The 25,677-nt window shown below is 38.3% G+C and overlaps 1 protein-coding gene across 2 annotated transcripts; it reads left to right on the top strand.

Annotated features, from left to right (window-relative positions):
* The first annotated feature begins 1,983 nt into the window (after positions 1-1,983).
* On the top strand, positions 1,984-24,976 carry CEP97 (centrosomal protein 97). Of its 2 annotated transcripts, XM_036018030.1 has the most exons (12): positions 1,986-2,105; positions 4,064-4,206; positions 4,904-5,062; positions 6,584-6,685; positions 8,140-8,253; positions 8,791-8,957; positions 12,978-13,142; positions 13,701-13,825; positions 14,399-15,146; positions 18,604-18,679; positions 20,098-20,775; positions 22,498-24,976. In XM_036018030.1, exons 1-12 carry the CDS (start codon positions 2,063-2,065, stop codon positions 22,525-22,527), a joined length of 2,550 nt encoding a protein of 849 aa, XP_035873923.1. In that variant the 5' UTR covers positions 1,986-2,062; the 3' UTR covers positions 22,528-24,976. The 2 variants fall into 2 exon arrangements, with proteins under 2 accessions (XP_028360674.1, XP_035873923.1); XM_028504873.2 differs by having other exon boundaries at positions 1,984-2,105; positions 20,098-24,976.
* Positions 24,977-25,677: the final 701 nt, after the last annotated feature.

Here is a 25,677-nt window from a genome sequence, read left to right on the forward strand (position 1 = left end):
AAGCATGAGTTACTGAATTTTCCCAAAAAGAAATGATCAGGGATTTTGAACATTGCTGTTTCAGAATGGGAAAGTCAGAAGCTAAAGTTGCAAGAGGCAATGGATAAATGAGTAGGAGAAATTGGAAGCTCCCAGTGTACATTCTGTGATGCTATCAGGTTAGTTTCTCACCTCCTGGGAGCACAGCTTCACTACCACCTGCCCCCACCAGCCATCTTTGCCAATGCTTTTTATCTTCATTATAACTGTTTAGAGTCTACCCATCTTTCAAGTCATAGCTGTTTCAGTTCCTCCTTCAAGTCTTCTCTAAAGATTATACTTTCCATTTCATTCCACATTTCCTGAAATTTTATTGACTTCATAGTTACAACTGTTAGCAGGAAGACCCAAGTTGGGGGGCTCCCCCTCCTCAATTCTTGTTTTGCTTGGCAGAGATGAATTTGAAACCAAAAAAGTTAGCATTCCTGCTACTTGTCACTACCAGAACCAATAAGTGGAGACAAGGATTGAATCATTATGGGCATTTTATTCACATGGCTGGCAATCTGAGAAGATGGCAAGTTATGTACTCTAAAGGCCGTCTTACATTTTATTTCAAGCTGATCTTTTTTATAAGGAGGAAAAAAAGTGTAGGTAAGGGGTTTGGAATTCAAGGAAAAGGTTAATCCGATAAAAGCTGCAGTCTGGCAATTTCCCTAGCATCATGATTATTTATCTGTGTCCCAAGTGGTGGGATAGATCTCTCTCTGGAGCACACTGGCTCAGATACCATCTTGATTGCTTGCAGTCCCACTGGCACACAAAGGTCTAATCCCTTGTGGTTTTCTAGAGTCAGGGTGGGTCATACCTTCAGTTCCTAAAACAAAAGTTTTTTGCATACATTAATTACTAAGCTTATTAACTATTACTTAAAACTAAAAATTTCCAACTCTTGAGTTCCCGCATCAAATTGATGCAAGAAACAATATGTATAGTGGAAATGAGATAGCAAGTTTATTTATGAAATATACTTAAGCACAAAGCTCAAGGAGACCCCCAGCTAGACTGAGTGCCCTGACAACTGGGATTTCAGGGGTTTTATGCTTATAGACAGCTTCTAGGTTCCTTATTCTCCTCCCTTCTCCAGACCTTGGATTTAACATACAATTTCAAAGACTTTCTTTCCCAGATAGTGGAAATGACACATACAGAATTTTAAAGACTCTCCCCTCCTCCTGCTCTATCATAGTTCTTGTGACTTTCAGAATACCTCGCAGTCTATTCTGACCGCCTCAGGACTGCTGAATTAATAGGTGAGACATGTCTCCCTCCTCCTCCCTGCCTTCCTTTGCTATCTATTCTGGCTAACACAATCACATTAGTGGTCACTGTAATAGTTGTATCAAAAGTGTGATCCTACTCCCCTTCAGTTAGGCAGTGTAATTCTTTAGTCTGGAGACTACCCGTATATTGTGAACTTGTATTGTATATTCCCTGGAAAAATCGTAGATTTATAGTTATCAAATATACTCCCAGGTCTAAAATTATGTTAAATATTGAAGAACAACCACTTTAAAACACTATAGAAGCTTCTACTCAGCATGCTTTCACTAAATTTTCAAATAAAATGTATTCATTTTGACTGGTCTCAACAAGATTGCCCAACTCATTTCTAGTGCAGAATTGAAAACTTAAAATTTATGCAGAATTGTCTAAAGAAAGGGCAGCCCCTACAAAAAGACTCCAGGCAATGAGTTCTCAAACTCGGTCTGCTTTAAGTAGAGATCACATAATCAGCCCGATGGTAAAAGTGTCAAATTTCGTAAACACCTAGAAAAGAGAATGAAACGATCACCTAATAATACAGTTTGCTAACCTCTCCAGAAAGGGAGTTGACGAGGGTCCTAAACTCACTGCTGTTCGGATTCTAATCCGGGTTTTTCAGTAATAGCCGTGGCCAACCAATTGGGCCGTCTGAGTGCCGTGCATTCTGGGAGTTGTAGTTTCTTGCCCTTCATCTCGACTACAAGTTCCACGGAGCAGCTGGAGGACGGTTGCTTAGTATTATTAACAAGCGGGAAGTATGGCGGTGGCGCGCGTGGATGCGGCTTTGCCTCCTGGAGAAGGTAAGGCTATCCTCACTGTTGAGTCCCAACTCTTACTCTATGGAACTGAATTAAATAATTACCTGGTGGAGAAAATAAGGCTGGGTTTAGGGATGTAGTTCTGGATCACTTCTCTCGCTGGGGGGGGTCTGTGGGTGTCTTGGAGGCGCTCTACCTTTTGGGAGTTGTAGTCCGTGGGTTCTGCAAAGCTCTCCGGCATCCCGGCGGGGGCCGGCGGGGGGACTACAGCCCCCAGGGCCCTTCGCACAGCCGGGCGCCCTGGCTCCCGCGCTCATTAGACCACTTGGATGGTGGCTTTCGGACTGCCTTGACCTTTGTAGGATGTTTACTTTGAGTTTTGGGTACCCAAGTGGAAACTGCAGGATCTCCCTCCGTTGCTTTACTGTACCTCTTTCCTCTCGATTCCCAGAACGTTCAGGACATCCTTTGTCAAACTCAGCTCTCTAGACGTTGAACCCTATCTTGGAGGTGTTCGGTGGCTGTGCTAAAATCTGGGGGTGATCTAGAGCCCATAGTTCGGGATACTGGTGTTAGGTTTGGTCTTGCCCAAAGGAGCGCCGAGCGAGGGTGCTTCTGTGACTCGGACCCGCCGGGCGTGAGCAGAGCTCCTTTGTTTTGGTTACGGCTCCGAGGCTCCGCTTCAGAGATCTGGGTCCAGGGGCCAGGCTGAGGGTCGAGGCCTTTCTCCACGGCCTAGATGAGGGGCTCATTATATTTTGGGGGGGATGGGGAAGTCGATAGTTCTAAGAGGTCTGTCAGCTCTTCGGTATTGTGTGCAAAGGCTATGCGTTTTCCTGGGACACAGAACGCAGCTTTATCAGATTCTCAGAGAATCACATGACCCAACCCTTTCACCCTCCGCCCCCAACCTGAAATGCTAGAAGCCATTAGACAGTGGGAAAACGTTGAATCTTTTCAGGAGAGCATTCTCGAATAACTATTTCCCGCAGTGGGCTTAATTGGGATATAAATTTGAAACTTGCAGCTTCTCTGGCCTCGCCTTCTTCTGATACCTGCAGCTTTTAAACTCCACCTTCTCAACCCACCAAGGCAATTGACAGTAGCAGTAATTACATTTATAGAGCACATTTTGTATGAGCTAGATGATATTTTGAGTGCTTTTTTTTTTAGCTTTTTACATCATCTCATTTTCTCTATAGAACTACGTGATAAGCAGATATTATCAAATTCATCTTACAGAGGAGAAAAGTGAGCTCCAAAGAGATTGGTCTTTCTCTGTGGTGAACTGATGGAGCCAGGATTTTAATGTCTGTTGCACTAAATTATTGGGTTGACCAAAAAGTCTGTTCACCAGTTTTGATAAGTTGTTTTTTTTTTTAAAATGTGCGCTAATACAACAGCTGTCACAATACAGTCTAACAAAATTGTGTCAAATGAAGTTAAAGACAACTAAGCACTAATAGGACCAAAAAACCTAAACAAACTGTTTGGCCAACCCAATACTTTTTGAGTGCTGTGACCCACTGATGGGGCTAAGTGCTATTCATATGGTTTCTCTTTTCATCCCCACATCAATTTAGTATATTAGGTGCAATTTTTCCCATTTTGTATATAAATTAACTGAAGTATATACTTTGATTTGGGGCACTTGAGGATATAGTGGTAGTAAGGTTGTAAGCAGGTTAATCTCTAACAAAAGATGAGTTACTTAAAAGATGAGTACTTAAAAAATATTATCATTAATTAGGCACGAAATATGCAACTATTAGTTAGCACTTAAATGTGAAGAATTCCAAACTATTTAATCATATTTCTAGGGCAAGTAAATAATTTCAACCTGTGGTCCTTTAGAATTTGATTGCTTTTATTTTAAAAATCTTTATATTGTGCTCTAGTGTTTTCTAACTTTGAATGGGACTTTTTTTAGTATAATTCTATTCCTATGCTCAGCAGTTATATTTGTGTTTTTTTTTAACAATTTACCTTCTCTTTTCAAGGATCAGTGGTCAATTGGACAGGGCAGGGCCTTCAGAAATTAAGTGCAAACTTACCCTGTGATGCAGATATTCATACTTTGATTCTGGATAAAAATCAGATTATTAAATTGGAAAATCTTGAGAAATGCAGACAATTAATACAGGTAGGTATTTTATCTGGGGAAATAGTTATATAGAACCAGTTTATTATATCTAATTAAACAAAAAATAACCTAAGAAAAGGTAACCGCAGGCCTGGAAAGTAATAAATGTTGGAAATCTTTACATGACTGTTTCTTCTGAAGATGAACAGATATGTGCTATATTTAGAATGGACGATAAAAAGAAGCATTTGTTTAAAAAAAAGCCAGTGTTATATGTTGGCAAAATACTGTGTTAAGAAAACCTTTTATCTCATGATGGGGGTAAAGAGTTCCTCCCTCCTTCCTCCCTCCCTCCTTTCCTTCCTCCCTCCCTCCTTCCATAAATGTGTATTGGGCTCCTCCTTATGTGTCTGGCACTGTTCTAGATTTTTACTGAGACAGTTTAAGGATCTCATTCTGTAGAGCTTACATTTTCTAGTAGTTGCTGTGTTAATGATGTTTTTGCTCTGGTAATTGGAGGAGATGTGATTGCTGGGGTTAATGTTTAATGTGTATTTCCTTTGTTTAGGAGTAGCAGCAGCTGCAGCAACTTACTATAGTTACTCTGTGGAATATGTAGACAATATATGTAAAAATCACAAATTGGGTTTATATATTTGGGCATGTTTGGCCATATAAGCAAATCTTTTTAAGTACCCTAACATGAATGTAATCTGTATATTTTATTCCCAAGAGTAATGATGTTTCCTTTTCACAGTTGTCAGTGGCTAACAATCGGCTGGTACGGATGATGGGTGTGGCCAAACTGACCCAACTCCGGGTGTTAAATTTGCCTCACAATAGCATTGGATATGTGGAGGGGCTAAAAGAACTAGTACATTTGGAGTGGCTGAATTTGGCAGGAAATAATCTCAAGGTGAACTGGGTTTGTTTTTTTCTTTTAAGTAACTATGTTTGCTTTTTTTCAATTTATGAAACTATTTATTATAAAAAAGAAATGCAACCAGTATAGAAATGAGTAGAATAAAAAATGAAAGTACCTACTAATTTTAGTTAACCTAAACAAACAAAAAGAATCTTTTTAATCATGTAATGTGGTACAATATTCTTTTAAATGTGAACAAAGAATCTATATTGTACTTAGAAGACTGGATCAAATAGCATGAAATGTTAGGAGGGAGACTATCACACTGTATTAAGCTTTAAGTAAATGTTTAATGGTATAATAGAGAATAGACTGTTTTAAAACTCAGAAAATCTGGATTCTAGTTCTGCTTCCACCATTCAGTAGCTCTATAATTTTGGGTAAGTTAATAAATATCTCTGTATCTTACTTTTCAATATGCTATATGAGGGGAGTGGATTAAATGAGATTATTAGTAGCTGACTTTTATTGAACAGTTAATTTAGGCTAGATAGGCATTTTCTAGGTATTTCTGCTTCATTGGATTTTATTCTAAGCATTTTAACTGTATTAATTCAACCTATGACAGCCTATAACGTATTGGATTAGCCAAAAAGTTCATTTAGTTTTTTTCTGTATGATGGCTGTAGTAGTACTTAGTTGTCTTTAACTTCATTGGAGACAATTTTGTTAGATTGTATTGTATTGAAAAAAGTTATCAAAACTGGTGAATTTTTGTGCAACCATTTTAATATTGAAGATAGAAGAAGATATTCAACATTTTCAGCATATTATGCTTTCTTTATTACTTCAAGGAAGGTAAAAATGCAACTAAAAAGCAAAAAGAGATGTGTGCAGTGTATGGAGAAGGTGCTGTGACTGACCAAATATGGTTTGCGGAGTTTCTTAGTATTGTTGACATTTTGGCCAAATACTTCTTTGCTGTGGGGCTGTCTTACACATTGGCCTCTACCCCCTGGAATCCAATAGAAGGAGATGGCTGACATACTTAAAGTATCCAAATCAATAAAGTTATTGGTGAAAATGAAAAATGTGTCTTTTATTTTATGGAAAAAACCATACAGACTTTTTGGGCAACCCAAAAGGCAGTGTTACTATGCTCGTTATATAGAAGAAGAAACTGAAGTGTAGAGAGGTTAAGTAATTGACCTGAAGTCATACTGACAGGGAGTTGCAGAGTCAGCGTTTGAATCCAGGCAATTTGGCTCTACTCTTAACTTGTAAAGTCTGTGTCCCCCCAACTGTCATGTGTCATCACTAAGTTTTCTTCAGGCTGTAAATAGTAGGATGATAGGGTCCTCTACTCACAGAATAATAATAAAGGTGGAAGCTTGTTACAGAACATTTTACCAAATTCTGTCAGAACCGCTTTCACTTTTTCTTGCTAAACGCCTCTCCTCTGCTTCCAAAAATAAGCAGAGGAGGCAGGATACTCAGTTTTGAGGAACACGGGAAGAGTTTCTGTTTTTGGTTTTGTTTACATAAACTGACATGATAATTTTCTCGTGCTAGGCCATGGACCAAATCAATACCTGCGCAGCCCTACAGCACCTCGATTTGTCAGACAATAACTTATCCCAGATAGGTGATCTGTCTAAATTGATGTCACTGAAGGTAAGCATGTGTTCTGTGTCATTTCTGAAATTTTACACTAAAACACTAGCAGAAAGTGATCTGATTGGCTTAAGCAGCCTGCTGTATATGAAGAACAGATTGTGTTCATTACAATAAAAATTCTGTTAGAGTAGCAGAAACTAAGTGTGAAACTTTGTTTTTAGTATATATACTGACTTAAATAAAACTGGTCATTGTAATTAATGTTAGTTCTTATTTACCATCCTTTAAACGTGAATTCCTTTCCTGCCCAGTTTCCATGCTGGCAGTTTAGTAGACAGTGCATAACATGGTAAGATTCAGCATAATTATTGAACTTGAGCCTATTTTTTTTGACACTCAGAATTGCTGTCTTTTTAGTCATAGGTATTACTAAGTTATCAAAGTTAACTTCACTTTAACTTTTTATTTATTTATTTATTTATTAGAGAGGGAAGGGAGGGAGATAGAGAGAGAGAGAGAAACATCAATGTGCGGTTGCTAGGGGTTATGGCCTGCAACCCAGGAATGTACCCTGGCTGGGAATCGAACCTGGGACACTTTGGTTCCCAGCCCGTGCTCAATCCACTGAGCTACGCCAGCCAGGGCTAACTTCACTTTAACTTTTAAAAGCCTGTAGCATATACCACTTTTTATGGAGGTGAATGTACTATGCAATTAAGTAAGTAGTAGTTGGATTCAACAGCGTCAAAAAAACATATGTAGGCATTTTTTCCATATTTTTGCTTCATTGGATATTTTTAGGATCAGATGAACTCATTAAGCTTTAGGGGTGTTATTAGCTCAACTTTCCCCATCTTTAGCAGAAGATGCAAGTTATTCTAGTTATTCTTAATAATTTCATTTAGTCAGATACTAAGAGATTCAGATGAACTAAAGATGATTGAACTTTTTTTTTCCTTAGGTGGAGGCATAATTATGTTACTAGAATCTGGTGTTCAGAGTTTTTGGTTTCTCATTTATTGCTGACCTTGAGTCAGCTTCATCTGCAAGTAGCATTTTCTACCTTTGTTAAGCTTTTAGTTTTCAAGAGAATACAGTTGCAAATTATGGAATGCGGGCCCTCCCTCCCTCCTCTTTTGGGAAATTCGGTTTATACATGATTGTTTCAATGAATGTTTTCTTTCAGTTTTCTCACTTTTGATGTTTTAAAAGGAAATGAACCAGTATATTGGAAATTGTTCAAATTTTAGTAAACTAAATCTCACAAAATGCTAGTTACTACACAAAGCATGTGTTCTTAGACAAGTTTCTAAACTTTCCTGGGCATAGAATATGGGCAAGAAAAGAGAGAGTGGACTGAAGGGGACCTGGCATTAAGCCTTTGGTTTGCATGCTAAGACGGATAATAAAAAAGGTCCCCGTATTTTCACACATACCATTTGTTTTTGTCAAAATAGACCCCTTTACTTGTAATCTTTTTGTTTGTAATTCATCTTGTTTTTACTTTTAAGACCCTGCTTTTACATGGAAACATCATCACCTCTCTTAGAATGGCACCGGCTTATCTACCCAGAAGTCTCGCCATCCTTTCTTTGGCAGAAAATGAAATTAGGGATTTAAATGAGGTAAAATTTGAGGGTATTTGGTGGGATATAGGGAGCTGAAAAGCTGTGAAAAAAGAGGAGAAACACAGGAGAAAGTTGTGAACTCACTTCTGGACTGGAAGCACCTTGGGAGAAACTGCCATCAAGATCAAACACTTGGCTATAGCTGATCATTTTTTTTCCATGGTTTCATCTGTCAGTGGATCATTAGGCTTAATTTAATATGTAATGCTGCAGTTACTCCATTTGGAAGTGATTGGTGGTAGAGGGACATCGACGTGAAAGGTGTTAATAAGGCACACTGCACTTTTCAAAATAGGGTTCTCTCGGCTGGGAAACAGTGCTGATGCTTTCTAAGGGATTTTGTACAGCAAAGACAGATGGCTATACTGCTGGAATGTTGGAAGTCCATGGATAATGTAAGAGTGTTACTTGTCACCTTCAGAACAAGAGGGGAATTGTTACATTTTCAAATTGCCAAAGATGTGTAATCAGTGGAAGCTCTGTGCTTGACACCGAATAGTCCACTTTGTTCAACAAAGATATCCTTTGTTCCAGATCTCTTTTTTGGCATCTTTAACGGAATTGGAACAGTTGTCGATCATGAGCAATCCTTGTGTGATGGCAACACCTTCCATCCCAGGGTTCGACTATCGGCCGTACATCGTCAGCTGGTGCTTAAACCTCAGAGTCCTAGATGGATATGTGATTTCTCAGAAGGAAAGGTGAACTTGACTTCTTTAACATCACATTTATCATGGAAGTTATTGAAAAGACCATTTCTAACTTTCTACAGATTAATAAACTGAGTATTCATTAAAATGTACATTTAAAATGAAGACCATTGGTGAGATCGTATAGCAGACTCATTTAGGATTTTCTATCCTTTCTAAGGGATAAGAAATAAATATCAGTTCCAGATGTCGGGTGAGGCTAATAGTTATCTTAGTGCCCAATGTACAACACTTCGATTTCTAAAAATTCTAATGTTACTGGTGGTTTAGGGCTTAGAGCACTTCTATATAGAAACCATGTTGTGGATGCTGTATAAGGAGGATCTGAGATCAATTCTACAAAAGCTTGTAATTCACCAGATATGTAAGGGCAGTATTAATCATACCTTCGGACTCAATTACCCTTTATAACAGTAGCTATGTGAGAAAATGCACGCAGAGTTCCAATTTGGAACTGGTAGAGACATGCTGATTGGGCTATCCCTTTTCCTACCTGTGAAGCAGCAGAAATGAGGATTTTCTCATCTCTAGATCTTTGATGGTTTCTATTGTTTGGAGTTCGGACCCCTGCCTGATGGGGTCTTCTGGAGGTTGGCACATATCGGAGCTTTAGAGGAGGTAAGGAACTAGGATGTGGACAAAAGGTGGAGTTAGAGGGGACTGGGAGAATTGAGGTGAGTTTATTCTCATCACTGCCTGATTTCACTTCCTCCTCTCAATGCATACACACAAGCATTCATGGACTCAACACATACATTCTTCCTCACAGCTTTTCTTGTGTGCTGGAGATGCTAGCAGCTCCTTGAGGGGTTTCCTGATGAGAGAATGAGTGGTAGATCTCAGACAGGGTTTTCCTTTTCCTTCTCCCTGCTCTTTCCTCTAGTTGCTGAATAGGACGTGGGGCGGTTGAGGAGTGGCAACCAGGAGCTACATAGCAATGGTGCTAGTATAGGGTGAGGGGCATCTGTCAAGTCTGGTTTGCCTACCATAAAGTGTGGCTTTTCCTTTTTTCTGCAGTAAGTGTTGCTGTGTACTCAGGAACCTTATTTTGTTTCAAACTGTGTATAGTTCTAAAGCCTGATTCACTTGGATTACCTTCTCCAGATCTTTAAGTGAAAGGGGTACGTGGTTGTGTTTTCCTTTGGGAGTAGGACTGCAGCACCTTTACCTGTGGGGGGAAGCCTGGAGAGATGGGCAGAAATGAGGGTCTGGTGTAAATAGAGACCTGGGAAGAGAGGTGGGACCTGGTCAGGAGAGATATGAGAAGGCTTCACACCTTTCCCTGCCACCCATTAGCTGTGTGGCCTGGGCAGGATTCTTGGCTTCTCGGAGCCTTAGTCTCTCATCTGTAAAATCTGGGAAATACTACCTCATTTTCAAGGATGCTGTGAGCGTGAAGGATGTATGTAGTATAATTCTGGTCATATAATGGTGCTTAGTAAATAATAATTGTCATTAATACTTAAGGATAAGGAATACAGATTAAAGCATTTTGAAGAAACTAAAGCAAATGTTAAAAAAACATATTTTTTGAGTAGACAAATAATAATACAAAGGCTATGTTTCTACATTGTAGGAATGGTTTTAATCCAAGTGACTTTCAGGTGATTTGTATTTCTTTGACCTATCAGGGATTTCAGGAGGTGGGGAACAGGGCGCTTGTCCCTCGGGGCAGCCGCCCTGTCTGTGGGCGTCCTACACTGAAGAAGCCTGGGAGTGGCGGGGGTGGGAGGGTGACATAGTAACAACACTTTCTCAGTTGGATTCTTTTCCCTCCAGTTTAAAAAAAATTGTGAAGTGTCATGTAATTCAGGTATAGTTAAATAGTATTTACAGATACCCATATAATCACTGAAAATAAGAACAGAACATAATCGGTGCTCTAGTGATCTCCATTGCCCCACTCCCATCACAAAACCTCCCTCTCTACTAGAGATAACCTCTATTCTTTTTTTAAAAAATATTTTTTGTAGCCCTGGCTGGGGTAGCTCAGTGGATTGAGCGCGGGCTGGGAACCAAAGTGTCCCAGGTTTGATTCCCAGTCAGGGCACATGCCTGGGTTGCAGGCCACGGCCCCCAGCAACCGCACATTGATGTTTCTCTCTCTCTCTCTTTCTCCCTCCCTTCCCTCTCTAAAAATAAATAAATAAAATCTTTTAAAAATGGCATAAAATTTTATTTTAAAAATATTTTATTTATTTATTTAGTTAGTTTTAGAGAGAGGGGAAGGGAGGAGAAAGAGAAGGATAGAAACATCAATGTGTGGTTGCCTCTCACACGCCCCTGCACTGGGGACCTGGCCACAACCCAGGCATGTAACTGAGAATCAAACTGATGACCCTTTGATTCTCAGGCCAGTGTTCAACCACTGAGCTACACCAGCCAGGGCTATATTGACTTTTTGATAAACAAGAAAGATTATTATTTTTCTTGGTTGTTATGGAGCCTTTAAACCAATCAGCTCTCACCAGAGTAGCTGATATTAAAAAGATGGAAAATACTAAGTGCTGGTGAGTATGTGAGGCAATTGAAAGTCTCATACACTTCTAGGAATATAAACGGTGCAATCATTTTGAAAAACTGGCAGTGTTTACAGAAACGAAACATACAAATACATTCCCTGTGGCCCAGTAACTTGACTTCTGGTTTATATCCTAAAGGATAGGTGCTTGTATCTACCAAAAGACACAAGTGTGTTCATAGCAGCCTTATTCATGCCAGCCCCAAACATTGGGAACTATTTGTGACATTTGGGAAACTACCAAAATGTCAGTCCATGGAAGGATGGGCAAAGTTATATTCAAACTAAGGAACCTAGATTGTTACTGAGGCCATAATGGTAAGGAAAATGCTGTTGCAGTTGATGTCTGGGACAGCCCTGTAGTCTACACTGTGCTCGCAGGTTTCAGAACATCTCTGGAAGTATTCTGTTCACATGGGAGGAATTATTCAAAGGGAGAGTTATTGTCTAAAATATCAATGGGTAGCCTTGAGCAATGTTCAAAACATTCTCCTGGTCAACCTTGGGTGTTGTCCTGGGGATAGGAAGGAATTACAAGTTTTTGTATCTACCCAGCCTTACTGTTGTTTGCTAAAAACATCCAGGTTAAAATTGTTCTCTCTTATGAAAAGTGTCCTGGGTTCTTCGATGACTTCTGGTAGCCAGGTCTGAAGTGTGCCTGTGATGGAAAAGAGTCCCTTGGGCAGTCACCTGCTGCTGAGGTGCTTTGTCTGGAGCTTTCTCAGGAGTGCACCTGTGGGAAGACCAGCACCTTTGTGTAGCACCAGAGTGTTTGGAATACTTTCTGAATTTGTTTCACTTTGTTTACTATTTACGGGACCAAACTACACCTCTGTTGCCTAGTTAGAAATCAGAACTTTAAGAAGCAGAACTTTGGAGATGATGTTTCTTTTTTGAAAAGATACTAAAAATATACAGAAGTAGAGAGAGTAACATATGAACACCTAAATACTAACCATGCAGCTTCTCGAGTTACCAACATTTTGCCCATCTTGTTTAATCTGTTCCCCACTTTTTGGTTGGAGTATTTTAAAAGCAAATACCAGATATTTTATTCAATACTACTTTTTTTTTTAGGAGAAAGAGCAGATCAGTTTCAATTTTCTGTGTTAATAGCTCATCTGTTACATTATGTAAACCATTTCTTTAATTTCACCTGTGATGTATTGAGGTACTTGAATTTGATAGTGAATGGAGGGACTACTTATTGCTTCTTTGAAAGTAATTTTAAAATACTTGGAGCTACTAGTGTAACTTTCTGGAAGTGCCAAGCAAGTAAGCAAGTGTAAGCAAGAAAAAAAAAGTTTTAAGTCATGTTAAGAGTAAGGGGAGTGAATCAGAAGGATAGAGTTTTTTTGAACTTGAGTGAGTTTTGTTTATGAAAAATGTCAGTGATTCTGTAAAGATAAATTAAGAAGGGAGATCATTGTTGCTTAAAAATGCATCTGGTCTACCTGCCATCATCTTCTCCCTATGTCTCCCAATTGCAGTTTGAAAGCTGAGTGGCTCTATAGTCAAGGCAAGGGGAGAGCCTATCGGCCTGGCCAGCACATCCAGCTTGTCCAGTATCTAGCCACAGTCTGTCCTCTCACTTCCACACTGGGTCTTCAAACTGCAGAGGATGCTAAGCTTGAGAAGATTCTGAGCAAGCAGAGGTAAGCCCATTTATTTCTAGTGGCTGATGAGTTCATAAGTGGAAGCACCTCTGAGTCTCTTCTGCAGGTCAGTAGGACTGCAGCAGGTGCTACAGCCCACGTTTCTGGGCGTTGGGCCATTGTCACTGCAGCTGGCAGTGTGGCCCCATGGCTGCACACCCAGCAGCTGCACTGACAGTCCTGTCTGGGGTGTGCCAAGCAGTGTGAGAGAATGGAATTTTTTAAAAAATGGATCTCTCCTCACAACGTAGGTGTTCTATATGGGTTTTTAAATACATCAAGAAGTATGGCTAGAACATTTAGTTACTACTTTTTTTAAATCAGAGATCCTGCCTTAAATGTTTGTACTAGTATGAAGGTGTCTGTCTGTGTGATTTAAAAATAAGTTCCTTAACCTTTTCTATCCAATGCTTTCAAGTGAGACTTTGTAATTTAGTGATCAGAGCTATCTGCTTTGAAGAATTGTAAACTACCTTTCCGATAGTGTTACCTAGGAATCAGAAAAACTGCGTGTGTGTGTGTGTGTGTGAAATTACATCAGGTATTACTGATTTTTAGGTTTCACCAGAGGCAGTTGATGAACCAAAGCCAAAATGAGGAGCTCTCTTGTCTTCCTCCTATTGAAACAAGGGTACCAGAGCGTTCAAGCCCCATTCAAGATTGCCAGATAGTCCAGGAAAGTGGTAAGAAATTAATTGATCTGTTTTTTCCAAGTTGTTTGATTTCTTGGTCATCATAAAGCAAAAAAAGTGTGTATTTTCATAATTTTTATTAGTTTTTAAATTAAGTGTTCACTTGGGTCTTTTGTGTATATGTATATGTATATATTATAACTATTTTCTTTCTAATTTTTAAAAATTCCTTTTGTATTGATCCAGTACTTTGATTGTTCTTAAGATTATTCAAAGTTCATTTTCTTAAAAATATTTGGTTTGATGTTGTAACTTATTGGAGGAATCAACAAAGGCATTTTATTGCATTTTACTCTATTTCAGGGACTAGATGTTATTAAAAAGATCTAACTGAACATATGTCTTGATTCACCAAAAAATAAAAATAAACATGGGAGGTGATGGATGTGTTAATCAGATGGCTGGAACCCTTTCACAATGTGCATATATACCAAACCACCACAATGTATACTTCCAATGTGTTACAATTTTGTATGCCAATTATACCTGATAGAGCTGAAATTTAAAAAAAAAATCCTCTTTAGATATTTAGTGGTTTAAATGATACTTTGTTGATTCTTCTAGACCCTGTCATCCAAGTCAATTCTTGGGTTGGGATAAGCAGTAATGATGAACAGTTATATGCCGTTAGGAGCAACTTTCCAGCCTCTGTGCACACGACAAGATATTCTCGAAATGACCTGCACCTGGAAGACATACAGACTGATGAGGACAAGTTGAACTGTAGTCTTCTCTCTTCAGAGTCTACTTTTATGCCAGTTGCATCTGGACTCTCTCCAGTATCACCTACAGTCGAGCTGAAGCTTCAAGGCCTAGCAGATGAATCGGTGAAAGAGCAGGAAGACCAGGACTTGGATAAGGAAGAGGAAAAAGTTTTTTGGGCTGCAAATGGGAATTCCGTTCAGATGATGAAAAGTGTAGTCAGTGCAGAGGTAAATGAGGAGGATGGGCTGTTACCTTGTCCTGAGCCAACAGTAACCAGTGCTGTCTTGAAAGGTGACACCTGTAGTCTTACATCTTTTTCTGATTCAGTTGGACACAGTGTCTTTCATACACAGCCAGACAGAGAAGAAATTATGCCTAAAACTGCTTCTGAGGAACTTCCCTGCACGACTTTAACCCAGAAGTCTGTTGCTTTGGGACAAGATAAAGCTGCCCTTCAGAAATTGAATGAAGCAGCAACTACACTGCAGGCCTGTTGGCGGGGCTTTTATGCCAGGAACTACAACCCACAAGTTAAAGACGTGCGTTATGAAATCCGGCTGCGTAGAATGCAGGAGCACATAGTCTGCCTCACTGATGAGATAAGGAGGTGGGTCCTGTTCAGGTGCAGCTCTGTTGGTTTGGGGGCACCAGATTCTTAGAGTTGATTTGGAATGCTGAATCATTGATGTGGTCAGGGTGTGTCACACACCATGTTGCCACTCTTGGTTTACTTGTCTCCTATGATAGACTGAAAGTATCTTGAGGGCAGAGATGATCATATGCATCTCCATGTCTAGCACAGCATTTGGTACAGAGATGCAGTATAACAATAAATGTTGAATGAATACATGCCTTATACACATCTGTAAACCTAAATACAGGAAGGTACAGAAAATGTAGAAAAACTGAGTAAGAAAAACTGAATAAGTAGAAAATGAGAAAGCCTACTTAGAACCAAGTAGGTGACCTCAGAATTAAAAAAGTAGGGATTTAAAAGGGCTAAAATTCTGGGGTAACAGTAGGATTTACAACTTGATTTCATGGCTCGTGTTTCCCTGATTGCCAGCCAGAGGAGGAGGCAGAACCAGAGAGTGAGAAAGAGCAGCCCGAGTGTAAGAAAACTAGGAGAGTGTGTGTTCCAGCCCCAGCAGGGAAATGCTTTGGTAGGGAAGGGACATGCTGTAGCGGGGACAGAGACATACATTAGATTGAAAAGCTGAGGATTATTGGTGGCTCTGTCGGGGGTCCTCAAGACTATCCTCAGGTTTGCAGATTTGCTAAAGGGACTGGGGAAAGCTTTTCTGTTCATGACTATGATTTATTGTAATGCAAGGATACACATTAAATTCAGCATGGAAGAAAGGCAGATGGGGCAGAGTCCAGGAGAGACCAGGCACAGCTCCTAGTTGTCCTTTCCTGGTGGAGTTGTACAGACGGGGTTTGATACTCCCAGCAACAAAGTGTGACAACATCTGTGAGGTGTTGCTAACCAGGGAAGTTGACCCAAACCTTGACATCCAGGGTTTTTATTGAGGGTCAGTCACAAAATATGTATTCATCGGAAAGCATAAACTATCTGGTTTAGCCCGAGGCCCCATATATTACAGATGTTCTTACCAGGCAGGGCATTCCAGAGGCTTACAGGTTATTTCCCAGGAGCCAGTCAAGGCCATTTCTATCTTTAGGATGGGTTTGAACACAGGAGTCTTAATGAGTTAATGCTTTCCTGCCTAGTGAGGTTCATAAGAGCAACTTCAGACTCATTGTAGGATGAAGGCAGTTTGGAATAGGTTGAATAGTGAATGAGAGGTTAAGAGTGAGTGTAGCCAACTCTTTTGGGACATGCTGCTGTGAGGAAGAGAAGAGCTGGAGGAGAATCTGGAGTTAGGGAAAACTCTTTTTTAAGGATGGGAGACAAAGAACATGTTTATGTCAATGCATAAAACATAAAAAGAAAAGATGTGATAGAAATGATGCAATAAAGAGGGAAAAACTGATGGCGCAGAGGAAGGAAAGAAGTGCAGGGTTGAAGTTCCTGAGAAGGTAGGAGAGGAAGGGATCCAGTGCATGAGCAGAGGGAGTCGCCAGAGGCCGGAGTGGCAGCAGGCACCCTGATAGGTTTGATGGTGGGAGGTGGGGAAGTTCTGTGATGGACGTTTCTTCTTTTTTAATAATATGTAAGATGTGGCCAACATTTGAAAATGAAGGGATGAGGGTGTTGGGGGGTTTAAGGAGAGAGATGTGAGGTACTCGTTTTAAAAGTGAACTTATAAGGGGAGTGGAGGAGGATTGCAAGACAGTGTGAGGAAAACTTTAAGTGCAAAACAATAGGTGAGCTATTACGATTTTCATCAGCAGTTTTCAGCTGTTCTGTTCTGATTTAGGGGTAGATAATTTGGTTCAGCCAGGAATCATTTTTTTCCAGGTAGGGGAGAGAGGGAAGGGCAAGGGAGTCAAAGATATGTGGAGGGGGTGATTATAATGATGGATCTTGGAAGCTAAAAGAGGTAAGAGGAAAGGACCATTAGTTCCGAGGTCCAGACTGTTGCAGTGGGGTCCGAGAGCCAGCAAACTGGGAAGATAGGAGGTAGAGGTTTGTGTGGGTACTTGAAATAATTTTTGAAAATGGTCTAGTCAAAATAAATGACTGGATCTAGAGCAAGACAATGAGAATGAGTGACAGGGGTGGATTATTCCTGGGGAGAGCATCCATGGGAATGTCAAATCTCAGAAATGATGATGGGAAAGGTGTGGCGAGAAAGGCTGGTGCTGACTCTTCGGTGAATGGGGCAGATTGTGGGAAGTCAGTACATTTTTGAAGAGAGTTTGGGGAGATTTAGTTGTTCAAGGAGGAAGGTAAAGAATGGTTTCTACACAGCAGTGAGAAGCAATCTTCTGACACTAATGGATGATTGAAAAACATAGCTTCCGCTGGACAGGACTATAGTGCCCTCAGAAGTGTGTCTGATTTGGTCAAGGAAAAGGTCACGGAAGAGCATGACTCTTCAGGGTGGGGCAAAAGGAGGTTTACAGTTGTGAGTACACAAAACAGTTTATTCTTGTATTACTTATTAATTATTGTATTTCCATACAAACAACTGTAAACCTCCTTAAACTTCCTTTTGCCCTACCCTCTATAAGGGAGTTTGCTAATTACAATTCAGGAGTCTCAGATGGCACCGGAGAAGGGCTTGGGGTCCTAGAGACTGGAGAATCGAGTCGAAGGTTCAGAACAAGATGGCAGTGACAGTCTGGGAGATGCCAGACAACTAGGGGAGCCCAGGTCTGTGATAGGTGTAAGTATGGGGAGTGAGCCCAGAGTAAGACTTGAATAAATGAGGGGAAGTAATGGGATCAGGTGGGGGTGGGGGTGGGGGTGTTTGTTGATAACATAACAAAACTGTCAGAAACTGGAGCAAACAGGTAGTGAGGTGTGATGGGATTATCCTGCTAGTTTCTTAGTAGGTTGTTCTTGCTATGACCCTAATCCTTAACTCCTTTCTGCAGCTGCTGCCCCTTTGATTTGTTTGTCTGGGAAATTAAGGTCAGCTAAGGAGCCATTTAATATTTTATTTTATTTTATTTTATTTTATTTTATTTTATTTTATTTTATTTTATTTTATTTTTCATCATTGGCAATATTTTGTACAACCAGTATAATCTCAATTTCACTCGTATCTCATTTGGCCTTGTTGAGTCATGGTTTAAAACTGGTTTCAGCTGAGATATTTTAAAAGTGGAAAGGGCTGTTATTATTATTTTTTTAATTTAATTTTAGTCAGAGAGAGGAGGGAGAAAGAAAGGGAGAGAAACATCAATGTGTGGTTGCCTGTCATGCACCCCCCACCGGGGACCTGGTCTGCAACCCAGGCATGTGCCCTGACTGGGAATCAAACCAGCAACCCTTTGGTTCTCAGGCCAGTGCTCAATCCACTGAACCCTACCAGCCAGGGCTGTTACTTGTTTTTTAATCTCTCTACAATGCATGTGTTTATTAGTTGTCACAAGAAGTGCAAGTCAAAGCATCTGTCCTTGTGTCAATAATGGATTTTGAATTATTATAGATTAAGAAAAGAAAGAGATGAAGAACGTATTAAAAATTTTGTACAAGAAGAGGCTGTCAGATTCCTTTGGAACCAGGTAAACCCCCTTCCCACTTATTTACCTAATGTGTGAACAAAGAAAAATTTGAGAGTTATTGAGATAATCACAGATAGTTAGGCATACTGAGCACCCTCTCCCAAGATAAAGATGTAATTTGTACCCTTTGCCAGTAACTTGGAACTAGTACAGTGAACTTTGTTATATTTTATTTAATCTGAAAAGAAGTAATTTTATAATTTTGACCAGAAAGATAAAAAAGTATAAAGATGAAGGAAAGAGACTAAATTAAAGAATGTTGTTACAACTTTTCCAATATATACATATAAAACACCCAATTTGAAGTTTTATTGTAACTACCTATCTTGTTTATCTTTTGGGAATATTTGAATGAAAGGTGCCAAACATGGTGTATGGTGGTTACAATATGCATGTCCTAAAAAGTGTGCATGACTTCTTGGGAGATGAGTATGCACACTATAGAGACAGTTCAGACAATTGGGTTTTATTGTAATTGTATCTAATCAAATGTTTTTTGATAATTCCTTGGAAATATTTTTTAAAAAGAATTTCTTGTAATAGGATTTTAACTATAAAATTCAAAAAAACTCTGTAAGTTTTTATAATTACTAGTAGGGGAGTGCGTAGATGATTTATAGAAATAACAGCATGATGGGATGCTGTGGAACAGTTAGAAAGAAGGGAGTAGCATGGTCTCACGTGGAAAGACCTCCGAAATAACACAGTCAGTGAAAAACAGCAAACTGCAGAACCTAATGCTCCACTAGATTGTAAAAACTCCCTTTGTATTTGAAAACACATAGTAAAAGGTCTGAAAGGACACATATCAGACTGCTATCAGTGGTTGCCTTGAAGGGTAGTCAAAGGGAAAGGAAGAAATTCTATAGCTATTTTGTTGCAGAGGTTACAGTAAAATTTTGAGATCTTCATTGTACTTTAGAATTGTAAAGGTCCTGTTACCAAGAACTCAGGGTATTATTAGGTATTTTAGAGTTGTATATACTATACTGTTAGATATTATTTGGACCTTTATCTCAAATGGATATCTAAAATGAGACTCTACTTATATTAGAGAATTTGCTTATATTAATAGGCTCTAACCTGTCTTGTTGTAGGGACCTCAGTGTATCCTGAGTACATTATTGACCCCTTAGTCAGCTAGACATGTGCTGTTGTACGTACTTCTGAGAGTTTCCTCAGTAGAAGCAAGAGAATTGCTTTGGCCTGTCCCTGCTCCCCAGGTGAGGGCCTTTTGTGGCCACGGTTTGGGCTGGAAGTGCTGTGGAAAGGGTGAGGAAAGTCAGGCTGTTGCTAACTCCAAGTTTGCTGTCTGCCACTTACCAACTTCATGTGTGTTGGGAAAAAAGTTCAAAGGACGATTATAAAGCAGGCATGATTTTTATTTTATAATAAAAACTACCTCCTTTGGTTTATAGGTAAGGTCTCTACAAGTTTGGCAACAGGCTGTAGACCAGCGTCTAAGTTCCTGGCACACCGACGTTCCTCCCGTATCAAGTACTGTGGTGCCAACTGAACCTCCATTATTCACCCAAAGCCAGGAGCCATCTTCTGATCAAAGTTCTGATGGGTTCATTGTTCCTGATGAAGCTCCTCAAGAGAAATCCTCACCAGAATTTCCAGACTCTGGTTTTCATTCCTCCCTCATAGAACAAGTTCACTGTTTGCATGATTCTTTGGATTTTGAAAAAAGTTCCACAGAAAGCAGTGTTAGTTCTATAATGGGGAATTCCGTTGACACAGTCAAATATTGCAAAGAGTCAGGTGTAGTGGATGTTAGTGAAGAACATAGTGAGCAGAGTAAGGAAAGCTCAAACAATGAGCTGGATAATAATCTACTTGAACAGTATTTAACTTCAGTTCAAGAGCTAGAAGATTCAGAGGAGAGGACAAATTTTGCTGAAGGGGCAGGGGATAGTATGCTTCACATAGCTCATTCCCCTGAAAAGCTAGACGCCTTGTCTGACAGTGCTTCTGTCTGTGATAGTCATGGCTTATCTCCTACTTTGCAAGATGAAACCAGCCAGGCACCAGAGGATTGTAAATTGAATACAGAAGTTCAAGGGCAGCAGTCAGAATGTGATTCTACATTTCAGGTATTGCATGTTGGTATTACTGTGTAGCATGTCTGATTGCTTCAGAAGCAGAAATCCACTTAAGAATATTTCAGTTGCCTTTTCTTTTCTTTTTTTTTCAAAGGGTAATGGGAATATTCCCCCCAACTTTGTTACTATTTATATAAAATGGTGTTCTTATCTCATATTTTCCATATTCCAGATTCCGAAGTCAATCTTCATTTTGATTGGTTAGCCTTTTTACTTAGCTGTAATGTACCAAACTATTTATATTGGAAGCTGTAAGCACTTTATTTCTTAACTGAATTTCATCATCATTGTTCCTGTTTTTTTATGCATTCATTTCCTTTAAAAAGTAAACTAGAATATTTTAAAGATAGAAAAAATTACCCTAAAGATACGAATAAGACAATTTGACTCCTGTGTAAAGAAACTGTAGTGAAGAATGCAGTTGTGAAAGTAAATATATATGTAACATATGAGGATTGTGAACTATTGAAATTCGCCAGCCTTTTTGGAGGAAGAACTTGTGTTTTTAAGCTTTTTTTCTCCCTTGAGTCACGGAAAGCCTTCTTACAAGCAAATAGAGAGAGAAGGTAAGATTATAGGATTTTTCTGTGGGGATGATTAAGTTGTCTCATGCAAAACTTTATCATTTATCAGTTTTAACATATGAAGCCAAGTGATTCCATCCAGAATTAAAATCAAGCTTATTTAAAGAGGCAACATAAGAATATTTCTCTTGGATAAGAAAGCAAACACCAAGCTGCATGCATTTGGAATACTGTCATGGCAAACATTTATTATCTTTTCATTTTCTTTTTTGCCTCACAGATAAGCATTTGTGTGCCAATATATTGCCAGAAATTAATGTGTATTCATCTTACATTCCTGCTTTATATTTGCGAAGGTCCATGGTCATTTACTTCACTTTTGACCTCAGCCTCATAATGAAGAAGAATATTTAAAACAATACTAGTGGTAGAATATGTTGACTTTTTTTTAAAAGGATAATTTTCTATCTAAATCTCTGAAAAAAAGTGCCACATTTGGAACACAATTTAATGGTGATTAAGAAAAAATAAACCTCACTTATCTTTATCTGTTAAAAAGAATATGTATCTGTAACTCCAGAAAAAAATAATAATAATACTGTGCTTGAATATTAAAGGTAGATGTATTTACAAGTAATTTTGGAAGCTTGATATTTTAATCTTTGAGAATGTTCTAATATAACTGAACAATACATATCTAATTTTTCCCAATCTGTGAATATACAACTATTTAAAACTATGGCAATACTTATGTATTCTCTAAACTTAGGTGCTAAATACCATTTGTTATTCTGTTACAGTCACTAGGTCCCCTTCTTTGAAGTTATATAAAATAAAACCTTTTGATCTTCAAGAGTAAGATCAGGGATCACATGTAATACTGTGTTGATAGAAACATTTCTCCAGTGTGGGTAAGATGTAGTTTTCTCAGTTTAAAACTATGTAGCACTCAGGTTAAGAAGACTTGAATTTCATCCTTAGAAATTCAAAATCTCTTGGGAAGGAAGTATTTTCTGTCTCATAAACTGAACAGCAGTCTTATGTTCAAAAATATTTTTCTTAGTAATTGGTAATGTTGAAAGCATGTTAAATAGAAACAGAATTTCTTGCTTTTTGAATAATGCTAATTATCTTTTCTGAATTTTTTTTTAATTTCTTCTTAAATATACCCTATTTTTCTATTTTACAGTTAAGTGCCTCCTTTGCTGCCCATTGTTAGACACAGAAAAATCAGCGTGCATTGCACTAGTACCAAAAGTGCTGCTCCCTGCTGCATTCCTTTCTCATTAACGCCTCTAAAATGTCCTGCTTCAGTATTATCTAAGTAGGTTTCTGCTGACTTTTTTTCTCTCTTCTTTTTTTTCAAAAAATAGCAAAACAACTAAACTCAGCCCTGGTTGGCTGGCTCAGCTGGTTGGAGTGTGGTCCCCTACACCAAAAGGATGCGGGTTCCATCCGTGGCTGGGGCTTGTATGGGAGGCAGCTGATTCATGTTTCTTTGTCTCTCCCTCTCTTTCTCTCAAATCAATAAACATATGTTCTTGGGTGAGGATTTAAAATAAAACTAAATTCATTTGAATATGAGCATTTGTCAGTAAGATTTCCTTTTTTACCTTTGCCTTCTTTTTCTAGTGTATAAATAGTATTCGGTGTACTTTTATTTTAAAATTGGCAGAATATGATAATGATTAATATTCTGCCCTTCATTCTATTTAATTTTACTTGTGTGTTGAACTACGAGAATGATAAGTAGCCCCCTACCTTCACTGTACAGGTTATCTTGAATGTAGATAAAATGAAAATAATGTAAATTAGAATGCAGGGAAACTATGGCATAGATTTTTAATATATTTTAATAGGTTTACAATGTAATTTAAAATAATTTATGTAACTAAGATACTTGGTTTTTAACTATGGGTTAGTCATAAGTCTAGCTAAAGAAGAAATAGGTCTACTAAGGTTTGGGAAGTTGAGCTTTAACACAGCCTGTGTTTTTTCTTAGAAGACAGATTTAGTTCAGCTGTGCTGTTTTAGTTCATATTTTGATTTCTTGAAAATTCATTGTATTAAGTGGATATTTCTGCAGAAGCAGAGAATCATACAATGTGAGAATTGGAAGAAAACTTAGAGGTTATTCATTCTAAGTTTTCTTATGTCTTAAAGATGAAAGTAAGTCATAGGTTAAATAACTTGACCAATGTTATAGCTGGTAAGTAGTAAATAAACTGAAACTTAAAATTTATTGTGTTCCAAAAGTTTATTGTACACTTTCTATTAATCTTTACATTTAGCAAGTCAATAAGAACATCTCACATGTTTTCCATTCTCTTTGAAAGAGAACAAGAATTTCTGTGAGCTAGAACTCCACCCCTCCAGGCAAAGTTGCTTGTAAAAAAACAATTCATTCAGAACTCTGAGTGAATTTTCTCTAAGAAATGTGATTTGATTGAAATGTTTTTTAAAGAGTGATAATAGAAACAAAACATTTAATAACTGCATTTTGGAGTCCAATAAATGGATGACAAGTATAACAGGTTAATAAGATCTATAAAGTTTCGTAGTAAGATGCCGAGTTTGATTATATTTCATCTCCAGTTTCACAGAACAGTAGATGTTAAAGTTTTAACTCTCCTATGCAGAAAGCTCTAATTTTGACAGTTGATATATAAATAATATAGTTTGGTTTTATAAGTTTAATTACAAAAGGCTCAGAATGTACATGTTTTAGGAAAACCTCACAAGTATTTGTGTATATACAAATAGTTATATTCTTGAATGATGTGGATTCCATTCTTGAGTGGATTTTTCTTTTGTGTTATTTTAAATATACAAACACACTATAATACTGTATTTTTTCATTATCTACCTAAGGCAAGCCTAGTTCCACTTTTTGTAAACATCTTTAAAAACAACATGGCCTGAAGAAATTATACTATCTCCCTTGGTACCTTTTTGGTGCAAATTCTTAGAATTGGATTTATAACAATAATTTAAAATTTGGGTTTTTTTTTTCTGGGGAATTAAGACCTAGTAAAAAGGGAAAATATAAAATGAGTCTGATCAATTTTCCATTCATAAGTGAAAAAAAAAGAGACTTTATTTTCTAATGTATATGTTTATTTTGCCATGTACCTTAGTAAGGGGTATCTATTATATTGTAACGTTTTAACTTTTAAATATATGACCCCTTTCATGAAGTAAAGCAGAAAGTATTTGTAAGGAACATTGTAAACATTTTTAGTGTTACTGCTTTTACTGATCAAATTTATTGTGCCAAATTAAAATTGAAAGTCGTAAATAAAGTAGTCCTTACAGCCTGGAGAGAAACAAAAAATTGTCTTTTTAAAATGAGGTGCTTTTTATTTGTGAATTAATGGAACTCACACTGTTTTGATTCCATATTGATTTTAGTGAATAGCTAGCAGAAGTCCCTCTGCAGTGGCTGTGTTCATTTTCTAATTAAATTTCTTTGAGTGTTTTGTGGTAATTTTCATGTTGACAACAAACATTTAAAAATAATTTGATTTGGGATTCTTTTAGGCTTTTCTTTAATATTGTTGTAGACATAGATGATTTCAAGTGGTTATGGTCTATTTTATGAAGGTTTCGTATTTTATATTGTACTTTGTATTTGAGTCTCTAATCCTAAATAAAAAGTTTGTACATTTGTTTTAGTGATTATTGGTTTATTATAATTAGTAGTAATGGTTGTTATTTGATGCTGACACCAGCCCACAGTGTCTGCGGCATTATGGCCGGCGTGGCCACTCTCTCAAGAGGAGAAAGCCCCGACCCTGGCCTTGACAGACTTTTATTGGGTTTCTAATAGCATATATCAAAGAAGGTTTTCATTCATTATACTTAGGTTTGCTTTAGGTAATTACTTTTTACAGATAGCAAGGGAAGGGATGTTACTGATCACTTCTTACGGATTCACAAGGAAAAAATGTTGCAAATGCAAGGGGAATGATAAGAATAACAGGTCTGGTTACACTTCAGTCCTTGGGAAAATTAGCACAGACTTCAGGAAGTCACTTTGAAGATATGCAGTAAGCATTTGCTGCCTGAACTCAGGGTGGGGGAGTTTTAGCAAGAGCAAGTCACAAAGCAGCCTAGGTATAATGCAGGCTTTATTTCCCAAAGGAGAACTCTGAGGGTGTGGTCCTGCATGCGACTTGCTCCCTGCTGGTTTTCCCCGTGGGTGCTGAGCTACATTTCTATGCCTTGCAAAGTGGTTCCCTACCGTTATTCATTGTGCTTGTCAATTAATGGGTAATTATAATTCAGAACAAACTGCAGACAGAAGTCTACCAAAGAAAGTTCTGAGTATTATTGTTATATAAGTGAATTTGCAATAAAACAGTCCTAG

The sequence above is a fragment of the Phyllostomus discolor genome, chromosome 2 (genome assembly GCF_004126475.2).
Source record: "Phyllostomus discolor isolate MPI-MPIP mPhyDis1 chromosome 2, mPhyDis1.pri.v3, whole genome shotgun sequence".
In the NCBI taxonomy this organism is placed as follows: Eukaryota; Metazoa; Chordata; class Mammalia; order Chiroptera; family Phyllostomidae; genus Phyllostomus; species Phyllostomus discolor.